At 39.0% G+C, this 25,249-nt stretch overlaps 1 protein-coding gene across 2 annotated transcripts in view; it reads right to left on the bottom strand.

Annotated features, from left to right (window-relative positions):
• Positions 1-14,265: 14,265 nt before the first annotated feature.
• Nup37 (nucleoporin 37) overlaps positions 14,266-25,249 on the bottom strand; it is a 41,904-nt gene continuing 30,920 nt past the window's right edge. For both annotated transcript variants that reach the window (XM_008832611.3, XM_017798030.2), the window contains exons 6-10: positions 24,339-24,429; positions 17,494-17,675; positions 16,857-16,907; positions 15,249-15,342; positions 14,266-14,530 (exon numbers count right to left, since the gene is read on the bottom strand). In XM_008832611.3, coding sequence (XP_008830833.1) covers positions 14,417-14,530; positions 15,249-15,342; positions 16,857-16,907; positions 17,494-17,675; positions 24,339-24,429 — 532 coding nt within the window. In that variant the 3' untranslated portion in view covers positions 14,266-14,416. The remainder of the gene's footprint in view (positions 14,531-15,248; positions 15,343-16,856; positions 16,908-17,493; positions 17,676-24,338; positions 24,430-25,249) is intronic.

Genomic DNA, 25,249 nt, shown 5'->3' with positions numbered 1-25,249 from the left:
GCACACACGGCTGAAGTGAGCACATAGTGTTGGAAAAGGGGTGCCAGTAGACTTGCTCCACACAGTTGCCACAGTTTCGATTTGTAAGGAGAAGAAAGCAGTATCTGTAAAGTCCAATAAAACAAACCACAATAAAATGAGGCATGCTTAAATTGTACTTATGCCACAGCTATAAATAACATAAACAATGTGACAGTTCTGGGCAACTGCACTTATGTTTTGTTTTCTCCCCTTGATAAAGTCCATACGAGCTGGAGTTTTTCCATTAGACTGTAAATTCCTTGGAACAAGGGCTCTTTTCTTATGACGCCTCAATTACGCCCAGCTACTCTGCTCTTCAGTGAAAACTAATTAATAAATTAAATATGCCATTTTAAGGAATTACTATGATCCAGACATGCTCGTTGGCACTGAGCAGCCATCCTTCTATCCATCCTTCTATCTATCCATTCAAAAGATATTCCATACTATGTGCTAAGCACTATTACAATTAAGCATACAGAGCGAATATGAAGAAACAGCAAAACATGGGCCCTCATGAAGATAAACTGGTAATAGGAGATACGAAGTTGTCCAAAGCCCAAATCAAAAGACAGAAAAAACGAAGAGAAATTAGTAGTCTGATAAAGGTTAGGCTGCAGTGCCCTGAAGAGGACCACCTCATAGATGGGTAAGAATAGGTATATCTTTCCAGAGCAACTGATGTTTGAGCTGAATTTTGAAGACACAAAAGTTAGCATGGGCCGGACGTGGTGGTTCGCGCCTTTAATGCCAGCCCTCGGGAGGCAGAGGCAGGCAGATCTCTGTGAGTTCGTGGCCAGCCTGGTCTACAAAGTGAGTTCCATGCTAGCTGGGGCTACAGGGAAAGCCTGTCTCAAAAAGACCAACCCCCCCCCCCAAATTAGCAGGGGATGCTCCACAGCATGTGCAGAAAGAAAGTGTGGTTTGTTTCTCAGAGACCTACCTGCTTTACATACAATCATCTCTGCCCCTGTCTGCACATCATCATCATGATTTTTGGACCATAACTTATTCTTTCAAGAGCTCTCCCTGCTCCTAGCATAAGCCCTATCCTTTCCTATTCCACTTCCACCCTGTCCCTTGAGGCTATTGTGGTTAGTTCTGGAATCTCCAAACTCACTCATTCTTCAGACTTTCAGCCTCGCTTGATAACCCTACCCTTTCCCAATACCCAATTTCTTGATCTGACATGGAGAAGTTAGTTAAGAGCAAAATTCCTATTTCCTAACTTCTCCTTTGATCATGACTCTTTTCCAGCTCCAGTGGGATTGTTCTGGGAGTGTCGTGCTTCCTGTGCAGGCTGTAGTTCTTTCCTCCTCCTCCCCCTCCCCTCCCCCTCCCTCCTCCCTGTTTTATCAGGTTAGGAGGCAGGCATTTCTCTTGCTCCTCATGGCTTCCAGGCTTTTCCCGCCTCTGTAAAATGCCTCTACAGTTCTGAGTTCTTGCTCGAAGATAGAATACTCTTGTAGCTGGTTTCTACCACTCTCCTTTAAATATCTAGAGATAATCTTGGCATTGGTCTTTATTGTTTTTTAAAATTAATTAATTTATGCATATGAGTATATTGCCTACATGCATGTAATCGCACCTGTGTCGTGCAAAGCACGTAGAGGCCAGAAGAGGGCGTTGGAGCTCCTGGAACTGGAGTTACACATGGATTTTGGTTGTCATGTGAGTGCTGGGAAATCAACCCAGGTCCTCTGGAAGAGCAACTAGTGCTCTTAATCACTGAGCCATCTCTCCAGCTGCTGTCCTGGTCTTTTAGTACCTTCAACTGTACTCCAGAAATCTTATCCCTCACCCTTTGACTTCCGCTGTAGAACTTATTAGTGCTCAATCTTTAATCTCCGTAACTTGTTCTTGTCAGCATCTTCACCTGCTCCATATTTTTGTGATATTTTCTGTCTGTCCATTTTTCCTTTCTTCCTCTTATTTCCTTGCTCCCCTGACATTAATAGTTCTTTGAAGTACAAAAAAAAATCTCCTTTTTCCTTGTCTCTCACTTTCCTCACGACCACATTTACCCAGTTTAGATCCCGTCCTTCATTTTTGAGTCCATTTATAACTGCACCTTTATGGCCACATCTCAAGTTCTGGCCATCTCTGTTGCTTGGATATTAAAATAGCCTCTTTCTGTACCCGTTCAGTCAATTCTTCACATTATACCCAAAGAAGCTTTTTATGAAGACAAATCTTGTCATTCCTCAGGAATGTAATCATTTCTGCTCTCCCTCCGGTGGATGTGCTCACAGGCCCTCTTGTCTGACACTAGCTCACTTCTTTACTTTCATTCTTTACTCTTCTCTGTACCTTTAAATTTAACCCTAATGTCTTTCCAATCCTGGACTACTTGTTGTAGATCTTTAAATATGATGTTTCCTCTGTCTGGAACAGTCTTCTCTGGTCCTAACCCACCTGGCTACCTTCTGCTTATTCTCACATCACATCTGTGATCTTCAAGTTTGTATTCCACATGCCTTGGTATGATTTTCTTTGTCATTACCCTGTACTGCATATGTTTGCTGAGCTTTCCACTTCTAGAGATTGGATATTTAAAATTAAATTTAGAACTATTTTTACCAATAACTCTGCAAAACATTTTTATTTCTTGTTACATCATTTCTCCTTTTCTGGGATCCCAAATACATGTGTCAGCTTGTTTGCTGTGTCCACAGGTCATTAATACTCTTATATTTTCCTCATTGTGTCTCATCATATTCCTTGCTGACTCACCTTCAAGTATTTTCTATTGTTCAATTTATTATAAAGCTCATCCTGTCAGCTTTGGTTTTGGATATTATTCTTTTTAAAAATTTTATTTTTATTTTATGTGTATGATTGTATTGCCTGCATGTATATGAGTGCATCCGTGTCGTGCAATGCCATGGAGGTCAGAAGAGGGCTTTGGATTCCCCTTGAACTGGAGTTAAGGATGGTTTGTAGCCGCCATGTGGGTGCTGGGAATCGAACCCAGATCCTCTGCAAGAACAGTCAGTTCTTAACCTCTGAGCCATCTTTCCAACCCATGATTTCAGATATTATTCTTTTCAAAAACAAAACTTCAGTCTTCAGAGTTTCTATTTTTTCCTGAAATTCTCTCCACTTTCTTCCCTCTTTACCCTCTTGCTCCTCTCTTAAAAAAACATATATACTAGTAAGAGTTATTGTAAAACCTTCATCTAGGGTGGCTGTATGTATCTCAGTGGTAAAGTGCTCACTTAGCATGCAAGAATCCCTGGGTTCTAATCCCAGAACCACAAAAAAGAAATTACAAAAAGAACTCAAAGTCTTTAATAATTTTAATATCTGGTTCATCTAAGTGCTTGTGTGGGTTGACTTTTCTTTCTAGATTATTGGTTATGTTCCTTTCTTTTTGGGCATTTATTTTAGAGTGGACATCATGAAAAATAAAAGAATAATGGAAGGTTAGCAAAGAGCTGAGAATTCAGATTCATTTACAAATGACATTGAACTGGTGCTCGGCTGCAGTTTTAGGTGCTCAAGTTAGGGCTGGACCGTAGTGTCAGATCATCTGGGTTCATCTTTTAACTTTAGCACAGCCCAGGAATCCAAGCATTGTAAGAATGTGTAAGACCTAGTCAATATTGCTAACAACATTTATACATTGTTCCTTTCTTAGTAACCTTGTAGGTGGGGTATGTGACTTGGGGGGGGTGTCTTCCAAACCCAAGTCTATCCACCAGGTTATACTGTTAGCAAAGTCTCAGATAATTTCTTCCTCACTCCGAAGTCTTCTAGAATGAGAATGCATTCTTCTTACATGTACTATTCTCCTTAGGTATAACCATGCCACAGCTCAGTGCTCCTCTATGCTCCTCCAGAGAGATGTCTCTGTAGAACTTATTCTGTTAAGGTCTTACATTCATTGCTTCCCAACACTCTTGTGGAAACATTTGACTTTTGCTTTATTGCATTGTTTCTTATTATGAATTTGAAAGGCTTTCCTATATCTCTCTGTAGCCTAACCAGTAGCAGAAGTCTTACTGTTCCATCCTTAGAGTTTTCCGTGGTCCATCAAGGATGTCATTCTTCTGAATATAAGCTTCCATAGCCTGCTTTACTTACTCTTATGCTGCGTGTTTGCTAGACACCAGTTTAGGGCAGAGATGGCCTTGCTCTTTATTTAGGTCCTAGCCCAATGTTTAGTGTATAGTAAACTCTTAGTAATTATATGTTGAATGATATTTGGGTCTGATGCCCTTTGTTTTCTTTCACATCTTTGATCTTTCATGAACTCTTGACTTAGGTACCACTCACAACTCTGGGTACTCAAGTCAGCCTCTCTGAGCCAAATCCCAACCTTGTCAACCTATTCTGCCTCTCCAGAGCCAAGATAGGCTCCCAGGCAGAAGTGGGAAAGTTGGGGGGGGGGGAGGGGGACAAAAACAAGCAGTCACTGCCTACATGTATGAGGTGTGTGTGTGTGTGTGTGTGTGTGTGTGTGTGTGTGTGTATGAAACAGGACTGCAAAAATATGAGTTTCACAGTTGGACAAAGGACAACAAAAGTGGTTTGGTTTCTTTAAAAAAAAAGAAAAAGAAAACATGGTAGAAGATGGGATTTCCAGTTAACAGAAAGAAGGGAAATTTCCCTCTGCCTCCTAAGCTACTTGGTGAGTACTGCTCATCCATCGCCCATGGTTCCCGACAGCAGTGCCATTCACATTTTGGTAAATGAATTTCCAGGACTATTAAACATCTATAGAAGTTGGAAAACTGTCAGAAATCCTCTGAAAAACGTAATTTCCCGCAGGCTTTTTCCTACAAGGGGAAAAAAGTATGGCCAGATTTCATTTACTGTAGTGAGTTTTGGAGACAAACTGATTAGATTATAATGAATCCTGGCTTCAAGGGCAGAGTCTGTGTCTACCACCCACATTTATTCACTCAATAAAAATATCTTGAGTTTTTCAGTAGTTACCCTGTTTTTGCAGGCCATTACTAGATAACTGAAATTTAATTTTACAATGGGTAAGTTCCTAGGTGGGAGAAAGGATGAGAAAAAAAAATAAGCTCCTGTTTTTCTTTTTTCTCTATTCCCTGCTTCAGGATGGAAAAGTTAGAGGGACACAGGGTTGGTTCATAATAGTGGGAAAAGGGAATGCCCTTCATCCTATTCCCAACCCTAGCCCTCATCCCTTAAAGGCATGTTGGCATACATCTTTAATCGCAGCACTTGGGAGGCAGATCTCTGTGAGATCGAGGCCAGCCTGGTCTATATAGTGAGTTCCAGATAGGCTGGGGCTGGGGCTAGGGAGACTCTGTCAAAACAAACAAAACAACAACAATAAATACCTAAGAGTGATCTAACCATCTGTTGATACTTGCTGCAAGTGAGGGAACTCCTTTCTAATTACTTCAGTGTGGCCTGTTTCAGACTACTTCTGTTAAGGGATTTTCTCATTGTCACTTAGAACCTTAGGCTATAAGCTTATGTCTGACAGACTAGATTTCTCTCTAAATAGCCTTAAGAGACCCAAAGAGCCAGAAAGTCCCCAATAAAGCAATAGGTAGCCCAATGTTATTCCGAAGCCTTTTTAATTTTTTTGAGGGTGCTAGAGGAAAGGTCTGTCATTCCTACCCATGGGATCTTTATGTATGAAGATGACATGACTGATCAATATTACAAAGAAGTTAATGCTATTTAAAGTGTTATGCATCATCATCATCTGGTTAGGGTCCTTTTGTTCTACCTAATAGAATTCCTGGATAGGTGAGGAGCTGTTCTGTTGTGGGTAATTCAGCCCCAGATCTAGGGGCTGGACTAGCTTACCCAGTGGTTTACAGCTCCGTAACCTTCAGAAGTCACAGGCTTATGGTTCTATGCTCTCACGCTGAAGACTTTAAGCCCTGGCCCTTGGCAGATTTTGTCATGTTGAGCTTCAGGCAGTGGATGGCAGCAAGTAGAAGTGGCACCTTTTAGTGCTGCTCTCATGCAGGCCTTGCGTGTCTGGATATGTGCTGCTCCCCTTGGGCCGAGTGTGGCGGGATCCTTGGTCCCTTGCTTGGGCAATGTCTGGAATTCTTCCAGTAACCAAAGCTTGATGTGTCTTGTCTTCAGTTCTTCATATCCCACATTGTCTTCTGCCCTGCCCCTCCCCATTCCTCTGTCATTTCCGCCTTGACTGCTCTCCAGAACGCCTCAGCTGCTCTTTTGTCACCACTGCGGTTGTTCCACTTGTCCTTTCTTTATGTTACAGGCTCAGTCCATTCTACTAAGAATGACAATCACACGGTAGGCAAAAGACCTGTCCTGAGAAGCCTTCTAAGGGTCTTCTGTGGCAATACCAGGGGGCAGTGCGGGAGATTAGTCTTCAGGCCTCCTTGCCAAGTAGGCCCAACAATGTGCTTATGTAGCTAGAAAAGAGGTGTTTGCATCTATCACAGAAATGAAGGACTGCTTGTATGAGTCAAAGGCCTTCTGCTGGGCCGTCGGGAGACTTTCTCTGGTCTGGGTGGAAAAGGTAAATCTCGAGTTGACTAAGGTTATGATGGCAGAAAGGCTGGCACAAGCTGTTTCAAACAGCTGTGGCTGGGACAGGGCCTTTAGGGTACAGTTAGGACTTAGTACAAAGTGGCTGTGGTTACTATGTAAAAAGCAGCCATGCATTTTTTCAGAGTGGCTATTGCTGGCATGGTGACAATCCGGCTAGCTGCTTACCTGACAGAACTTTGCTCAAGGTAGCCAGAGTACCCGGGGCAGATCTAACAGTTGTCAGTCAGGAAGTCAAACTCCCCTGGCCTCCAAAACCTGTGCTTATTTAGAGGGAAAAATGTTAAATAGTATATATATTATAAATATTAATATTAAAAGAGTGCTTACAATAAAGATATCATTAACAATGCTTCAGTAGCCTATAACAATGTTCTAACGATGCTCAACTCTGACTTTGGGGAGGGGTAGGTCTTTCTCATTTATTTCAGGACTTCTTACTGTATTTTCTGACAAGGGGACCCTCCATGCCATGTGGACACAAGGGACATGGCAGAGCTTGTTCAGCAGACTAAGCAGAGCTAGAGTCTTTCCTGCAAAGCAGGATAGGGTAAACAGCTTAGGACTGACTAATTTTAATAAATCTGAAGAGCCTGAATTCACTGTCAGATCCATCCCCCTTTCCTGGGAGTAGAAAGGAACTAGTCCACAGCCATGGGTCTTTGGCATTGCACACCTTCAATACCATGTGCATCTTCTTCAAAGAAAAAACTTTTCTTTTTTAAATGCAGCAAAACGCAACAAATGGTACCATGATTGGCTACTTGCCCTGGCTTTTTCTGTAAACGACTCAGCACCTGGACTTCTTAAAGCAATTAGGTTATTTTGAATCACAACTCATAAAAACACATTTAAATGTACTTTACAAGTTCAACACTGACATTTCTTCCTGATGTTTTGTTCTTGGGCTCAAAATAATGTTATTTTTTGCTATTACTGCTAAAAAGTCAAAAAAAAAAAAAAAAAGAAAGAGAAAAGAGAAAAAAGACTAGGCCAGAAGTTATGAACCCAACAGTTTAGGGAAGTTGTTCGTGTTTCCCACACATCTCTCCTACTATCTTTTTTTTTTTTTTTTAGCACTGGGGATCAAGCCTACGGCTTTCCTTATGCTAGGCAAGTGCTCTACAACTGAAGTACTTTGTCAGGTCAAAAAGGAAATACAGAGACACACATGCACATACCAAGCAAATTCATTTTGCCAAGGTATCTAATATTCATTGGACAAATACAAACACATATTTGTGTGGAGGAAATATGTATGCTAAATGGAAATGGGTGAGCTTTATTTGGAAGCCCAGAACAATATCCCGTATTTCTTACTTCTTTCCTTTGTTTTCTGCACTCGACTCTGTTACTTTTCCCAACCCATCTTGCCTTACTAAGTCTTCTCCTATGTAACAGAGGCAGGGATGGTTAAAGTATTTCAACTTTTATCTGTATGTCAGAGCCAAACTTGGGAGTCACATAATAAATATGAAGATGAAAAACCCACGTGGATATAATAATATCAGGAACTTAACTGGATTTCTGAATAAGGTCTCTAGATGCCACCACGTCTGAAGAGACTGAAGGGCTTTCTGGCAGGCTTATTTCTCCTTCCTGTAATGACATTTCAGGGCAGGAGGTGATGGATGTCAGGAAACATGAACTCAATGTGTTAGACATATCTAAGCAAATTTGATTTTGGGGTATCTTTTATGCCAGGATCCCAAGAGATCATGATATCTAAGATTTTGATAGTGGTAATAGGAATGTAAATTTAACTCTTGAAAAAACTGTATCTCTCACAAAAATCTGCCCTCAATAGGTTGGGGAGCAATGATTCAAGGTCTTAAAAAGATTATATATACATGGAACACAACTTGGCAACTGTAGCAGGTGGGTGGAGTGATGCGGAAAGGACGAGGTCAGAACCCCCTGATAATTCCAGAATTGCTTCAGAGACACAGGAGTGTAATGTATTTGTCAGGCAAATCCAGGAAAGAATAAGACCTTTGGAGCAGATGTACGTATGACTTGCTGAAAACCACTTATCAAGGAAATCTTAATAATAGAGCTGCATAGATCTCAGGTGACAGGTACTCCACAGAGGTTCTCCAGGAAGAGGCGATAGGGAAAAGCACAGCTTCAGGAACTAGTGTCCAGTTCTTAGGAGAATAACCCTACAGAACATTTGGCAAAGTATGCAAAATTCCTCAGTCTTAATCTTACTGAAAAAGATTTTTTTTTTGAGCTGGACACAAAAACAATCTATCAATCACTGTAATGAAATAAATCTGTTCTGTGTTAGTGAACACCTCATTTTCAGTAGTATTACTAGAAGACTAAAGAAATGATAAGATAAAAATATATTGATTTGAATTAAAGTTAATGTGAACTAAGAAAGCTATTTCTTAAGATTATAGTCTATGCAGAAATGAACTAAAATGAACCTATTTGGTTACTTTCCATTTTCTTTATCACTGCGGGTATAATTTATCATTAGCTGCTTCTGGCTTACTTTAGAAGTTGTCTGGGATTTTATTTTCTTTGTACACTGTCTGAAAAGTAGAGATTTCCTAAAACAGTATTAGAAAGCTCTTACTTAAAGACAGTTGCAAAGATTAACCTTAATTTTGGCCAGAGACTAATCTTGTCTGGATTTCACTTAATGACAGGACAACAGCTGTGTTTATAAGAAAGATCAAAGTTTTATAATTAACCACTATTACAAGCAAAGAGACCAGCAGCATTTGTCTTTTATTACACAGAAATAGGCTCAAGATTATAAATGCAGATGGTAGAAATGCTTACTTCATAAATAATAAATCTATTGAATTACTCAAATTGCTTGCAAAGGTCAAGAACCTGGTGGCTGTTTACTTATTATTCACTGTTCATATGGAGTTTATAAATTTACATAAGTGTTACAAGTTCTGAGGTAATTCGGTCAAAAAATCACTTCAGAATGCAAATAACTACCTAACAAAGACATAAACAGAAACAAGTGGTTCTAAAGCAATTTCCAGACAAAATGTCACCTGACATAAGGGTAGCAATTGTTTTTACTGTTAGGTTAAAGAAAAGTCTATGTCTTATGGCAAATGAGTGCTAGCTGTTTTGACATCCTTTTCAAAAGCTTGCTAACACAGACGTTTCTGAATCAACAAGGTGTAAGACTGAAGAAATTGTGCTACTGTTTTCATTACCTATCACATAGGCACTTTGATGAAGATGCACTGGAAGAGAAGGCTGCTTCTCTTGACTAAGCTCTGACACGAGATCTGCGGACACGAACCATCAAAACAGTCATTTTCACATTGCAAATGCACTTGGGCTCAGAGCATAGGTTACCACTGTTTGGATCAAAGTGAGTTAACTTTTTGAGCTATAGAAAACCATTGGGAATAGTTAGGAACACAATGCTGTCTCATAACTCCTCAGTTAGTGTTTCTGGGATAATGTCTGATTTTGGACAAATACAAAAAGCCAAGACACAAATGTGCAAACCAGATTTGAATTTTTTTTCTCTCTGTTGACATGAGATTTAAAACAGCCACAGGAACATTCCTAGGTCAGTGTCAATAGACAGTCACAAATTACCAAAGTCAGAAACAAACTGGAGTCCATGGGTGTGTGATTTTGTGTTTTGGCAAGGGAGAGACCTTGACATGTTCACAACATACAGGCCAAATCATAAAAATAAAAGAAGATGTATGATCCTATCATTTTCAAACAGCAGTGTTTAATTCTGACATCTTACAGATTTGTGATATCCTGACTTTTCCTTTAAGTGTTAAACCATACAAGTTTTAGCACAAAAGTACAACTTTTTTCTTTTCATGATGTTTGTGAATGAAGCAATCTTGAGGAAAGCTCAATTTCAACATTAGAAAAACCCTCAGACATAGTTATAAACAAATACGAGAAAATGAAAGCTGGAAAACATACAATATCATCAGAATTCAAGTTATCAAGAACCAGGAAGGATGACTAATAACTCCCCATAAACACTTCTTCCTGCCCTCATCTTATTTATTTACTTACTTATTTTTGAGACAGGGTCTCACTTTGTAGCCCAGGCTGGCCTGGGATTCATAGCAATCTAAGCCTCTCAAATGCTGAAATTACAGGTGTGAGCCACTGTGCCCAGCTTCTGTCTTAATCTAATGTAAACACATTTCAAAGAACAATGTTGACTAAAGAAAAAGAGTATCAGGATTCCATCGCAAAGAGATCGAACACGATGAAGTTTGACAAATGAGAAGTTCTGTAGTCTCTGTATCACTCAGGGTAGCTGGGAACTCTACTCCTCAAATAGGATGAAATCACTCCCACTCCTTGAAAATGTCTTAGGTACAGTCACTGCGTATTTCCCTAATGGAAACAGCATTTTCTTCTCTCTGAGGGTAATACTTTCTCTTTTTGGCACAACTGTCTTCACATAAATATAAGGTACCTTTTCTCAAGACACTTTTCCTCTAGTAACAGATGGCAGTTATACTGTATAACTTCATCAGACAAGTTTTATATTCTGAACAAACTTACTCTAGACAATGCATTCTTAGGTCCCAAACCTCAACACTCATGTTCTCGAACTCTTTCCTAACCACAACTTGATTTTTACATAATTTTCTAAGTCTAACACTTTCAAATACAATGGCCCAAAGGACTATTTTTAATATATCCTGAGTTAAATTCTTACAACAGGTATCACTGCTGCTTACGTCTTTTGGCCTATCCGGATACTTTTAGAGATTTTTGTCCTATCACACAAACTGCTAAAAGGGATATCAAAACTTTCTGCCCTTTGATTTTTCCTTTATAAGTTCAAAGTCTGCTTACTAAGGAGGTCAGATAAACTACTTATTTGGTAATTTTTTCTTACTGCATTAAATGACTGGCTTGGAAATAGCTAAGCAATTTTTTAGCTGCAGCCTAAAGTATGTAGTTTATACCAAACATCAACATAAGTACATAATTTCAGTGACATCTTCTTTTAATTACCTGTAATATTTTATCTTTTTTTGTAACTTAAAAAAAAACTTCCATTGAGAATTTCATACATGCATAAGGTTCTGATCAAATCCATGCCCACTCCCCTTCTCCAACACCTCCCTGATACCTTCTTCCTTCCTCCCTCCTTTCTTCCTTCTTTCCTTTTTATAATGGGGCTTTTTGTTACTCTAACATTCCCCCCTTCTGAAGAGGTAACCCTAAAATCTTTTAGGGATTAGATAAGAGCTCCCAAATACTTTTGACATTTTTGGACTTCGGAGCATAGTATGTTGCTAAGAGGCCCAAGGACATTTTGACTTTTAGCCAAGAAACTAGCTAGTTTTCTTTGGGGTCATTTTTTTACCCTAACTGCCTAGCCAATTCCTACCTCCTAGTCTTAACACACCATCCTCTGAAGAGGTTACCCCAATTGCTGATAGGGAATCCGGGACGGAGACCGCTTTGGCTTCTTCCATGTTGAACAGGGATGCAGGGTGAGGCAATCGGGATATCCCTTCAATGAGTCTATCTAAAAGACTCCCAAATTGCATAACTCTTATCACCACATTGGGGCAGGATCCAGGCACTCTCAGGTGGTTCCGAGTTCTCAGCCTCATTTTCTTATCTTTTTTTCAAAAATATTTTATTATTTTTATTTTATGCGTGTATTGCCTGTGTGTAGGTAAGTGCACCCATGTTGTGTAATGCCCGTGGAAGCTGGAAGAGGGTGGAACTGGAGTTATGGATAGTTAGCTGCCATGTGGGTCCTGGGAACCGAACCTGGGTCCTCTGCAAGAGCTCTTAACTGCTCACCCATCTCTCCCGTCTCGAAAAAAGGAAATTTTATGATTTGAAAACCTGAATAAAAATACTGACACTACTAATGAAACTAGGTATCCAAATCCTCAAAAAGAAGAACTGTGTATCTCTGAATTATATCAGTAATATTTAGAAATATTTAAAATATAACATAGGCATGGTAAGGTATTCCAATCATCTTTACTTAATCCTCACATCATCTCCATGAGAGAGTGACTTCATTCATTTTATAAGAGGATATGAAGTTTCGGGGAGGGCATTAACTTGCAGAAATGCACATATTTAACCCTCTGCAAATGACAGGCAGAATCATGATCTTGATCTTCTAACTACCTCATAGTCTGTCACACAGACACTGTATGGCTGTCTTATATAATGCTGCTTTTAATGATCTTTGAGGGTAATTCAGTTCTCCTGCTGTTAGCAGCCATCTCTAAGACATTTGAAGGTTTTGGCAAGAAGGGTTAAGATCCATACAAGAGAGAGGCTGGTAAAGGTATAAACCATGTCACTTTTTTCAGGGTAAGTTTTATTCCTATGTCTGATAGTTTATCCCAATGTTCTAACATCGAGGTATCCAGTCCAAAGGAATGTGCATCTAATAAACAGGATTCAGAAATGTAATCACATTTTAAGGAATTAAAAATTTTTTTTCTGGGTATTTCATACATAAAATCGTCTTTATACCCCCTTCCCCTTTGGCACCCTCCCATAGTCTCCCCCACTGGAGTTCATACAGGGAATGTACTATTTTTTTTTATATCACACATGTGGTACACACCTCTAATTCCAGCACTTGGAGGGCAAAGGCAGGAAGATCAGGCATTCAAGGTCAGCTTGAGGTACAGAGAGGTCAAGGCTAGCCTGGGAAAGACTGTAAGGGCCAGAGGAAGTGGATGACCACAAGGAAACAAACAGATTTTTCCATACAGCTGGTCAGTTACTTATAGAAACTCACAGCAATGGTGACAGCAATCCACAAGTCCCGTTTAAGCTCAAGTGAGACAAAATCCCAGCATAGCTGGGTGGTGGGTAAGACGCCCCAACCACATCTGAGGAACTACTGGCAACTGATGACTGTTGGGAAGGGAGATTCAGTCTCATTTAAGGGTGAGACTCTTAGTAGGTTCACCAGGCTTCAGTGGATGAACCCACACTGAAGGACATTTGGGACACAAACCTGACCCTATAGGCCTTTATAGATGTGTGTGCTGTATGTGTATTAGAGCTCAGAAAATTGGAGGGGGGGAGACTGGTAAGTGGGGGTGTAGATGTGGGAGGGAATCTAAATATGATCAAAATATAGTGTATGAAATTTGCAAAAATTAAAAAATTCAATTAAAAAAAGTTTACATATAAACAAAATAAAAGCTAAAGTTTTATATGAGAAAAAAGAAAATAAACTACTTTAAATATATTAAATTAAATGATTAGCATTTATAATTACTAAGGAATCTATAATCCACCTAGATAGACTGCTAACAATATGTATATTTACTTACATATACACTCAACCATTTCTGGAATACACTAGAAGATCTTATTCTCCTTTTCTAAGTGTTTTTACTCTAACAACTGGAAAAAGAAACATACACTCAAAGTGTAGAAGATACGATACACAGTAGCAACACTCCTTTAATAAAATCTTAAATGTGTGATTTTTTTCTTAATCATCATTATTTGGAGCTGAGCTGCTAAGTTGATTATATAGTCTTACGAGATGCCTAAAAAATATTTGAAGCTCTGTGGAGGTGCACATCTTTAATTCCAGCACTTGGGAGGCAGAAGCCTAGCCTACATAGTGAGATCTAGGCCTACTGAGGCTATAGGGAGATCCTGTATCAAACCCCAGCCCCCACCTCACCCCACCTCAAAAAAAGGGTATATGTACACATGCACATGTGGAATGGAATATGACAAAGAACAATAGGAAAATAATTTTCAAATCTTCACCATTTTATTTAACAGAGGCAACAACTGAGATATTTCTAGAGTTTACAGTATATTTGATATAAAAATAAGGAATTCTCCAAAATATGTACTAAAAATACAAAGTGTAGGATCAAAAATACAGAGAAAATTTATTCTATATTTCGGTAACCCAAAATAACAGCTTGTGGTCTCCTCCAACTGCACACAGTGGGAGTGTTCGATGCCAGGAGAGACCAGATCCAACAGGTACAGAACCAGTGAGGATGGGCTAAAAAACGGGTGGAGAATTAGAGGCATAGTAAATTCCAGTCAGAAACAATGAAAACCGCCTTTCCTCTTTTTAACAGTATATTTTACATTTAACAATTGCTTAGTAAATGTTAATTATTATTATTTACAGTAAACAAACAGTAAGTTTTATATATACAAGAACAGTATGAATAGTCAGAGACACTGTCACCAAGGAGCTATCTGAATAGTGAACCAAAGGATAGATGGGAGCCCATGAGACAGGTAACACAGGCGCTCTAGAAGATACAGATGGTCTCTCTAAACTACTTCCAAAAATAAGAAATGTACTGACAAATTACCTTTGTCTGTGGGGGAAATATAATTAAAAATATGCTTCCTCAGAGTTGATGTATACATTACTTATTTATACCTGACTTAAAGATGTAAGCCACCTATGAATAATAAGTCTAGCCAAGAATCAGGTATTTGTGCAGTGTACACAAGCCAAGCAAACAAAAACAACATATCTAAAGAAAGAGAAAATACAGATGCAACAGATGAAATATGCCTCTTAAACTAATTTTGGGAAAAAAAATCTGTTGCCATTGGTGATTTAAATATTTTTTAAAAACTTTCAGTCTAAGCAGATAACAGACATAAACATCTTTAGTTACTAATTCTAAATTTGGGAGCTATGGGTAGAAAAGCTGAAAATACAACAGAAAACCACAAATGCCAGAAACATTTCTTTTTACCTGAGAGTGTCCTAAATGATGGATCTGAAACTGACTTGTCATTTTGCCAGGATAACCAGTGGTTGCAAACAAGTTCTCACTAATTGCAGACCACCTAAGAAGAAAGCATAAAAATAAGTATATTGTCCCACAGGCCACTGTGAGCTTTCTGAAAACAGAATATTTCGTTCTGGGTAACAGCAGTAATTTCATCATCCTAAATCTTAATATGGCTTGCCATTAGACTAAGCTTCCAGTTTGGCTAGCTATGAATTCTCTCTCATTCTATAAAGATTTACGGGGTGCTCACTGCGAGTCACTGTATTGCTTTAAGGTTCAGCAAAGTCAGCACAGTCCCTTCCTTATAACCAAGGGTAACTGTGTGGAAGACACAGGCGCTGATTGGTCAGTTCTAAGTATTTTGAAGTTCAATACACTTAACAAATACATTTAATGTTTACTGACATTCCTTATTCTGTGATAGGCTTTAAATTTTAAATTAGTTGAGATGATATAACTCCTTGGAGTATTTAAGCCTTCAAGGTATCCTGGACATGTAGGTCACTAGATCCACTAGTCAGTGGAGTCCATGACTGGTATTTTAAGTGCAGCAAGGAAGGAGTAAGAAAGAGAATTCCCAAACAACAAGAGCGGCCAGTCTCAGACATTACTAAGTTCCTGATCAACAGTTATTCTGTCGTGTCCTTTTTTATATCCTAACTGAACCTTAATGCTGGGGCTACTGGCATGCACAGCCATGCCCAGCTTTTTAGGTGGGTGCTGGGGATTTGAACTATAATGCTTGCACAGTAAGCTCTTTTATCCACAGATCCATCTCTCTAGTTCTGAGTTCTTAGTGACACTGAGATGCTGCCAACCTGGGAAGGCCTCCTCTGGAGTTCTCACAAACCATACAAAATTGATTTAAAAATAGAGATTTGCTCACATCTCTGAAATTGGGATTATTTTATAATCTACAGCATTTTAATACTTAGACAAATATATTTCATTCGCAATAATAATGATGTCTCTACAATTGTACTGGGGATATTTTAGCTTTGATGAAAAATAGCATGTTAGAAGGTTCTACTAGTTTTAGTCTCTGTTATTTGGTTTTCTGTTACTTAAGGTTAAAGGGAGCTTAATGATTGTACAATACAATGGAATGCTATCACAAAACCAAGGGAAATATTAATTTAAGTTAATTTGAGTTCAACATGTTAAAGATATATACCATCTGGCATGTCCTTACTTAAAATATCACAGTGGGGTTTCTAGGTCAACATGGGCCTACGCAAACACATTTACCAGGACAGAACAAGAAGGAAGTCTAATATATCCCAACTCAAGGCAGTACTGATAGACCAGCAATACATTTTTCTGACTTATAAAATTTTTCTAACTATTTGAAAAATATTGAAAAATAAACCTCCTGCTTGCCTAAATGAAAAGACAAAAGCAAATACTTAGGTGGGAAAGCAAAATAACCCTTACAAAGAAAGTAGACAAAACTAAGCCAAGTTATTTCCAAACTCTAGTGCAAAGGAGAAGGCTGGGATATTATTCTGGTAGTGGTTCAATACAAGGTAAAAAATTCAGATTATAGCACCAACAAAAATGTCACATTACCTAAATAAGTGTGCTCGATCCATGTGAACAGGTCTCGTCTCTTGAGGATAACTAAAAAACAAGATTTTGCATTTTGCAAATTAAGTGTTAGATTACTGCAGATGAACTTAAGATTTTAAAGGTATTTTCTCTTTGAAGCTGAACATATTTAAATTTTAACAGAATTTCAAGTAAGCACTCAGTTGCAAATGGATGGAAAAAATGGTCGACATGACTTAGAACCACTACAGGGCACCACAGGGCCAGTATTTATCTTTCTTCTAATGTAAGTAAATATTTCTTAGATCAAAGATTTCCTTCTTAGCCTGTCCTTTCTGGGTTACTCTAAAGTAAATCTGCAAAACATGATTATGTTACATAAAATCCCACAGCGCCAGCCTTTCTAGAGACTTGTGAAAACTTGTATGTGGAGGCCCAAGAGCAGCCTGATGGATCACCAGGTACTGAAATTTTTTTGGTCTTTTTGAGACAGCATCTCTCCTTGTAGCCTCAGATAGCCTGGAACTCAGTATGTAGACCAGGCTGGCCTTGATCTCAGTCTCTGCCTCCCAAGTGCTGGGATTAAAGGTGTGTGCCATCACGTCTAGATAGTTACAGAAATCTTTATAAGTAATAGACAAACATACTAAATAACTACCTGGACCGAGTGATATCCCAAATTATCCAATCATTTCCTGCAACAGCACCGACTTTGAAGGTGTTTTTCAAGCACCAGTCTGCTGACATTAACGGCGTCTGTTCTGATTGAAGAGACAAAATAGCCTGTTGCGCCATCAGATCATAAAACCGAATTGTTCCATTCTTCTCTGCAACCATTAGCTGTAATACAGGGGGTGAAAAAAGGAATTTCACCATGTATCTTACTGGCTAAATCTGAAAAAGCTACAGAGATTTGATGTCGTGTAATAACATATAAGCATCTATATGTATGTCCAAGTGGAAGTGCAATGCGAAGGAAGTAAGAGGTTACATAAAAACAATTCTGTAAAAGACTCCCAGTTGCATAACTCTTATCTGAAGGGAGAAAAGAAAGTTCTTGACTGGTGAATAGGAGATGTGAAGGAGAAGTAAAGGCAAGAGCAGTTAGCATTACAAGTTCTAGACAGGGAACCAGGAAAAAGAACAGGGCAAATTTCAAATGTGCATATGAGAGTCCGCTGGGATTTCTTGACGAGCACTTCCAAAAGCATCCTTCTATTGGGTTCCTCCTCATTTTTCTTACCTCTTCAGAGGGGGTAATGTTAGAGTAGTAAAAAGCACTATGAAAGAAGAAAGAAAGAAAGAGAAAGAGATAGAGAGAAAGAAGAGAAAGAAGAAAAAGAGAGAGAAAAAGAATACACAAAGTTGTAAGAAAAAAGCGATGGGGAGATATGGGAGGTGTTGGAGGGGAGGGACTGGGCATGGATTTGATCAAAACACCTTATATACATGTATGAAATTCTCAATAAAGTTTATTTTTAAAGTAAAAAAAAATCTGTAAGCACAAAATCACTTTAGAGGAAATTGTCAAAAAGACTCAAAAAAATTAAGTAAAATTTTAAGACACTGTGCTTGGTTTCTAGGAAGACCAAGATTTATTCTGGGAGAAGTTACCTTTAAGTTACGTTAGTTACTTGTCTAGATCGGTCATTCTGCATCTCCTGACAGGTGCTGTATTTTACATATCTTTACATAATTTAGACTTGTCTGTAGACAAATGGAAGAGACATGGAACAGCTGGAGAGGATGGCAAGGTGGCTGCCTCTTCCACTTAAACACTGAATGACTTACGATGGGACTGGCAGATCCCTTATTTCTGAAATGGAGCTGTAAGGACAAGGCTAGCCAAGATGGAGCCATGTGATGAAGGGAGAATGAACCACAGCATCCCCAGGTTTGGCACCCATGTCCTACCTCAACGCCATAATGTCCAAAAGAAAAACTGAAGTGGATGCAGAGGAGGAAGGGCCAAGGCCAAGCACAGGGAAGAGCCACGTGCCTGTCCTGTCTGCTAAACCTGCTCCTCCAAAGTCAGGTCCCAAGCCTACAAAGGCCCCTGCATGAAGGGAGAGACTGACAGTTCTGCCATTCCCATGTCCTCAACAGAAGGGGTGGTGTATACAGTGCTATTAAACGTGAGGTGAAGGTTAATACTGATTCACCGGAGACAAGCCTCGGAGACAAGCTTCTGGGAGGCCCGAGGGGTTTTCTAAATTAGGTTAGCTTCTGGGCATGCCTGTGAAGGAATGTCTAGATTAGGTCAACTGAAGGGGGAAGATCTACCTGTACCCCAGTGACATCATTCATGGTCTGGGGTTCCAGAGTGCATGAGGAGGAGAAAACCAGCTGAGCACTGCCGTCCATCACTCCACCTCCTGACTGCAAATGCACTATGACCAGCTGTCTCCCATTCCTGTCCCTATTTTCCCAACATGATGCACTTCTCAAAGTGTAAACCAAAAGAAACCCCCTTCCTTGTTGCTTTGGTCAGGCATTTTGTTGCAGCAGTGAGCAAAGTAACTAATATACATGCCCAGTGTGAAATGTCAACCACCACTGTAAACGTCCCCTGTTCAGAGCATCAAATGAAGATTTCACTGGATTTTATAGCGTCTTTCTAATTTTGTAGTCCACACAAGAAGGGAGTTTGAAAGTTACCATATAATGTTAATGATAGCCCGTGTCCTGTCTGAACTATCATGACAGTCTATTAAAACACGTGGGAAAAAAAAATAGCTGTAGGGCTGATATGAAAAGCACAGTTACTGTGGACTCTCAGAGCAAGCGGCTCTGACTGCTTCAGTGCTGCTTCTATTCTAAGGTCCCAAGGATCAAGTGTTTAACAACCACTGTATACATGTATAAAATAATCAAATGTGTAAATTGATGCAATAAACCTCAATTTTATAAAAACTACAATCATGAAAGTTGTTTCTTAGCTCAAGGAAGCACGACACTGGGATACTCACGTACAGCAGACAAGGCTGATGTAACGACGTAAATGCACAAATACATGATGTCCAAAGAAAGCGTTCTGAAAAATCCTCTACCTCTTTTGCAAAGCCCTTTCTTTTTGAGAAAGTTCTTTTAATTTTGATTAGGTTAAGGTGAAGACATTCTTGAAGGTGTGAAATAAACAGTGGTTGAATGGAAAGAATGTGGAAACTGGCATCAAAAATCCTGGGTTTAACCAGTTTCTTTGTTAAATGACTTAAGAATGCTTTAAAATTATCTGCAGAATTAGGGAAAATTAAGACTCAAAAAATTATTATATGGCTAGGAGGTAGGACTATTTTAGGAAAATACTATTGCATTATAAAGGAGCATTTCCATCAGGGCAAACATATTTGGTACAGGGATTTAGGCCTCATTCAAAAGTTCATACAAGAGTTCTTTACTAAGCACCTATTATATTTAAGCATAGAGTCCACTTTCATCATTTATGGTAGTTATGTGCTAAAAACTTGCTACAAACACTAAATTAGTGAATATGGAACTATTGCTCCTAGGGTAAATACAGGGTTAGGGTCTCAGGAACATCTGGTTACATCATTTTTAATAACCAATTACTATATAGTTTTGTGTTTTTGCTTAAAGGCACTTTATATAATAAATACTGGTTCATTAAAACAGACTTCATGGTTAGCAATTCACGAACAAAGCTCATCTAACATGTCTATATTCTCTATAAGGCATGCCATAGCCTTCTTGCACTTATGGACACTAGACAGCAATTCAACACTGTGTTTGAAGCTATGTTAAACGGTGCAATTACCAAGGAAGAGTCAATAAGGTAAAACATGTGGCACTGAGTAGTTACTTCTTTAAAGTGGGAGGTAAAAGGAAAAGGTGTAATGCTATCTTGTTTGACCTTAGCTGGGAAGGTGCATATTAGCAGACTCAAATTTTTGCTGCCCCGTGCATGTCTGTGATCATAAAAGTGCTATGAATACCAATTTTGGAGCTACAAATCATTTTTAATGAGAACTTGCAAAAACCTGTGAATGTTCTGTATGAAACACACAAAAAAATTCAATTAAAAACAAATTTAAAAAACGAAACAAAACCAAAAAACCCTGCGAATAATGAGGATGGACTGTACCCACAGACATGTCAACAGTGTTAATTCCAAGAGAGGTCAAAGATAAAAAGAATGATCCTCCATCTCAAGAAAATTCTCATTGTGTTAACTGTTGAATCTTAATGTTTCGTACTTCCCAGATCACACAGTTTTTATGTAGTATCTACCTCAGTGATTTCCAGTACTTTTCAGGTAGGTAATCATGGCCCCATCTTTCTCTCTGGTTGAGTAATTTTCATCAAATCAAGCATAAGGAAACAAGTGGGCTTGATTTGATAAGGCACACTGATGAGGGCCACTAGATTGCCATAGCTGCATTAATGCCACTGACAATGTCAAGCAGCCAAAACTGATTGCTTTTGGACTTTTAAAGGAGTTTACAAGATGAGGCAATAATCACATAGCTAGCAGTAGATGAACTGAACTGTCTCCAGGCAGTTTACACCAAAGTCCACACCCTAGATCACGTCTTTTCACCACATCTCTCCAGTCTAGGATTCTGAGTTTAGGAGTGACTTATGAAATTGGTACGTCAAGAACGTTAGCTGGGTAGACAAGAAGGCTCAAAAGAGAGTCAGAGACTTTAGAAAGAAATCTAGACTTAGTAGAGTGACAAGAGACCAGGAGGGGAAGATGTACCTTACTGAAGACAGGGAGGTCTAGAGTTGTTAACTATGAAGGAAAAATTAAAGGACGTTAGTAAGTTTGTGTATAAGGAAAAAAAAAAAAAAGGTGACTTTAGGATTACATACAAGTATGCATACATGCAAACATGCATGGTTAAACACCTTACTTATGAATCTGTGTTATTTATAGCAGGAACTTCCAGACATCTAAAAATCACAGAAACACTAAATAAAAAAGGAGGGACATAGGGTGAAAATTTAAGAATCTGTAGAAGAAAAACAGACATTAAGGAAAAGCACATGGAATAAAGGGACCTAGAAGCTGGACACAGGGGCTCATCTTGCAATCTCAGCACTTGGAGGTGACACAGAAGGATGGTAAATTAAGAGGCCAGCATGAGCTACACAGAAAGACCTTGTTTCAAAGCTAAAACCAAAGAAAGTAATCTGAAACAATAAGCAATCATTAAGCTAGTTTCTCATTTACGTCACAGCTTTTTAAACAGCAGTCTTATTGCTACTGTAGGTAAGTGTGGTAATAGGAACGTTCTGGTAGAATTCCTGATTACACATCAAGTAGATTCACTGCCTGAGGGACAAATCCACGTGAAAAAAACAAAATTAAGGCTCTGGATTAAGAAATAATACCAATGCACTGAATATGAACAAATCAGGACATTTTGCTCTATACATATCTCGAAAATCATTCTGATGAAAGATCTAATAGGCTAGAAACAAATTTCAATGCAATCCAGGCTCAAAGAACAGTTACTCATCTTAGGGTTTATTTCTTCTGTGAAAGCTGTGAGATTAGATTAGTCCTTTCTTAGGTCCAGTCTTTTCTTTCCTTGCTTCAGTCTTTTGTTTTTGTTGATTTTTTTCCCCCCACTGCCCTCCCCTCCCTCCCTCCCTCCCTTTCTCCTTCCCTCCCTTTGTCAGGATCTTTACATAGTTCATGCTGGCTCTGAACTCATTAATGTAGCCCAAGTTAGCCTCAAACTTGCCATCTTCCAGTTTCAGCCTCCCAAGTGCTGGGATTACAGGTATGAGCCACCATGTCTAGCTACCAGCGTTCTGATAAATGGGTTTTAAAAAACTTCCAACATTTATATTTATTTACATGTTTTTATTCCTCATACATTAGCATAACCTTAAGGCAGAGATCATCATATTCATTCCTTTAAACCATTACAAAAAAAAAAAAAAAAATACAGTAGTTATGTGAACCCAGCCCTTGGAACAATCCACAAATATGTAAGAAAAGTTGACAGTATACAAAGGAAAAGGAACATAAAGAGATACTCAAGAGGGCTAGAGTTTCAAGGAGGTGGTCAACAGTGTGAAAAAATGCCTTGGATTTAAGAATGAAGGAATAAGGGCACCCAATCTTCTGTAAAGAAGCCCCTACCCTATGTTCTATTAATAAGTCCAATAAACTAGTTAGGATTTAAAAAACACCCCCAAACAGAAACAAACAAACTAAAAAAGAATAAAGGAACAAAATCCACTTATGTGTTGGAAATATCACTGGTAATTTTTGAGAGTATTGGCAATTAAATGAAATGACAAAGTTAGACCAAGGGATGGACAAAGTGCAACTGAGGTTAAAGGGTGATCGCCTTGATGACCTACATCTCCCACATAGATCCACTCAGATAAAAACTAAAATCTAAGCTCTGCAAATGAGGAAGACCATGGGTCTCAGTCTGACTTATTTTGATCAACATAATGATTTTTCCTTCAATCCACCATCCTGTAAATGCCAGGACATGATTTTTCCCTGTAGCGGAATAATAAGATTCTCCTGTCTTATATACCATATTTTCTTTATCCATTCACCTGTTGATGGACATCTAGGCCACTTCTACTTCTTAGCTACTGTGAAGAGTGCAGCAATAATCACTAGACATGTATGTGACTGTATGTATGTGGGCCATGCAACTAGAAAGCTGAACATGAGAGAAGAGAAGAGCTTGAAGGGAGGGTGATGGAAAACGTGACGAGAAAAGGGAGTGGGGTGCAGAGGCGGAGTAAGGGGAGCAGCAGGCAGTGAGGAGGATGGGGGTGCGTGAGAACAGTAAGAACCAGGATTATGCCTAATGAAATCCAGTACTTTGTAGGCTAATTTAAAGACTAAAAAATGTATCCAAAATGTTAGAAATAAAAGAGCTTAAAATTTAGAGAGAAGTTGGAAGTGTTAAGAAAATAAAGCTTCAACACTGGGTTTGTTATGATTAATCAAACATATTTTTTCAGAGAGATGAATATGGTTCTTAAATTCCAAGGAGAAGACGACAACTCGCAAATAAATAAAACTTGCTTAATGGCTCCTATTTTCCCAATGGAGTAGGAGTTAAGGCTGACTAATAACAAGAACCTGTAGTGTGTCTTAGTATTTTAGAAAGCTCTACTCTGAATGGAACTAAGGGCCACCTACACAGGACAAATCTGCTTTCTGCCACTGTTGTTTTCTGTTTATATATTTTGGCTCCCAGCTTGGATTTAACTTTTTGGTTTTTTAACCTGCATACTGCCAACTAGATTATCTGGGAACCAGGTTTCAGACTGTAATCTGCCAAAGGTCAGGAAAGTACACTTTGCACAAATGCCATTTATGAATGACGGTTATCAAAAACAATTTCAGAGAAACTCTTAGAGTCCTATATTAATTCAAATGTATTTATGCCAATCAGATTCTGAGGTGGGAAGCCACTGGCTCTTCTTTTTGAGTGTAGGGACTGTGTCTGCATGTGTCTGTAAAGCTTAATCAAAGAAAACTAAGTTACAGATAATGACCTTAAAAGCGTCTTCAGGATGCCAGCACACACTCATTCCGGGAGAATGAAGAAGAAAATGAGCTGTTTGCTTTCCTTCCAAGCTCCAAATCCTAATAAAAGGAGTACGATGGTAAATATTCTTGATATATCACTATTAAAGGAGGAAAAAATCCACAAATATATTCAAAACCATTAAGATCATTAAGGTAGACATCTGCATTGGATACATATTTTTTGTTGCTATTGTTTATTTTATTTTTGAGATATGGTCTCCCTGTAACCCCAGCTGGCCTGGAACTCATTATATAGACCAGGGTGACCTCGATCTCACAGAGATCCTCCTGCCTCTGCTTTCCAAGTACTGGGATTAAAGGTGTATACCAGCCACCAAGCCTGGCACTGAACACATGTCTTGAAGAAAATTAAAACACCTCTGTGAGAAAATCTAAAAGTAATAAAAGAATTTGAGTTTCCAGGCCATTAATCAGGTTTCATGCCTACTTAAGTAGTTATTTCAATTAACCGTCATTCCTATCAGGGGTGCTTGCTTATTTTCTCTCTCCCTCACCCTCTCCTTCTCTCTCCCTTCCTCTCTCCTCTCTCTAGACCAGCAGCACTTCCATGTAATGAAATAGAAGGCAGGAAGAAGAAAGAAAACCAACTTCTAGTTAGCAGAGTTTTGCTGATGGCCCTTGTTCTGGAGGCCAGAGTAACAGGAAGTCAGAGGAGGAGTTTGGCAGCAGATATCCTGGATCAGTCAACAAGGACCTTGAAACAAGTCCGGCCTCTCTTACACAGTGATCTACACAGTGATAAGGCAGTGAGAGGCGGAGCTCCAGGTCTCTTACAGGACACAGTTCAGCCAAAGTAGGAACAAGAGATGGCATAAGTCCTGGATGCCAGAAGTGGGCATGGTGGGAAGGGAGAGAG

This window comes from Nannospalax galili, unplaced genomic scaffold (genome assembly GCF_000622305.1).
Source record: "Nannospalax galili isolate Female #2095 unplaced genomic scaffold, S.galili_v1.0 scaffold415, whole genome shotgun sequence".
NCBI lineage: Eukaryota > Metazoa > Chordata > Mammalia > Rodentia > Spalacidae > Nannospalax > Nannospalax galili.
Note: the sequence above shows the minus strand (reverse complement) of the source record. Positions and strands in the feature narration are given on the sequence as shown.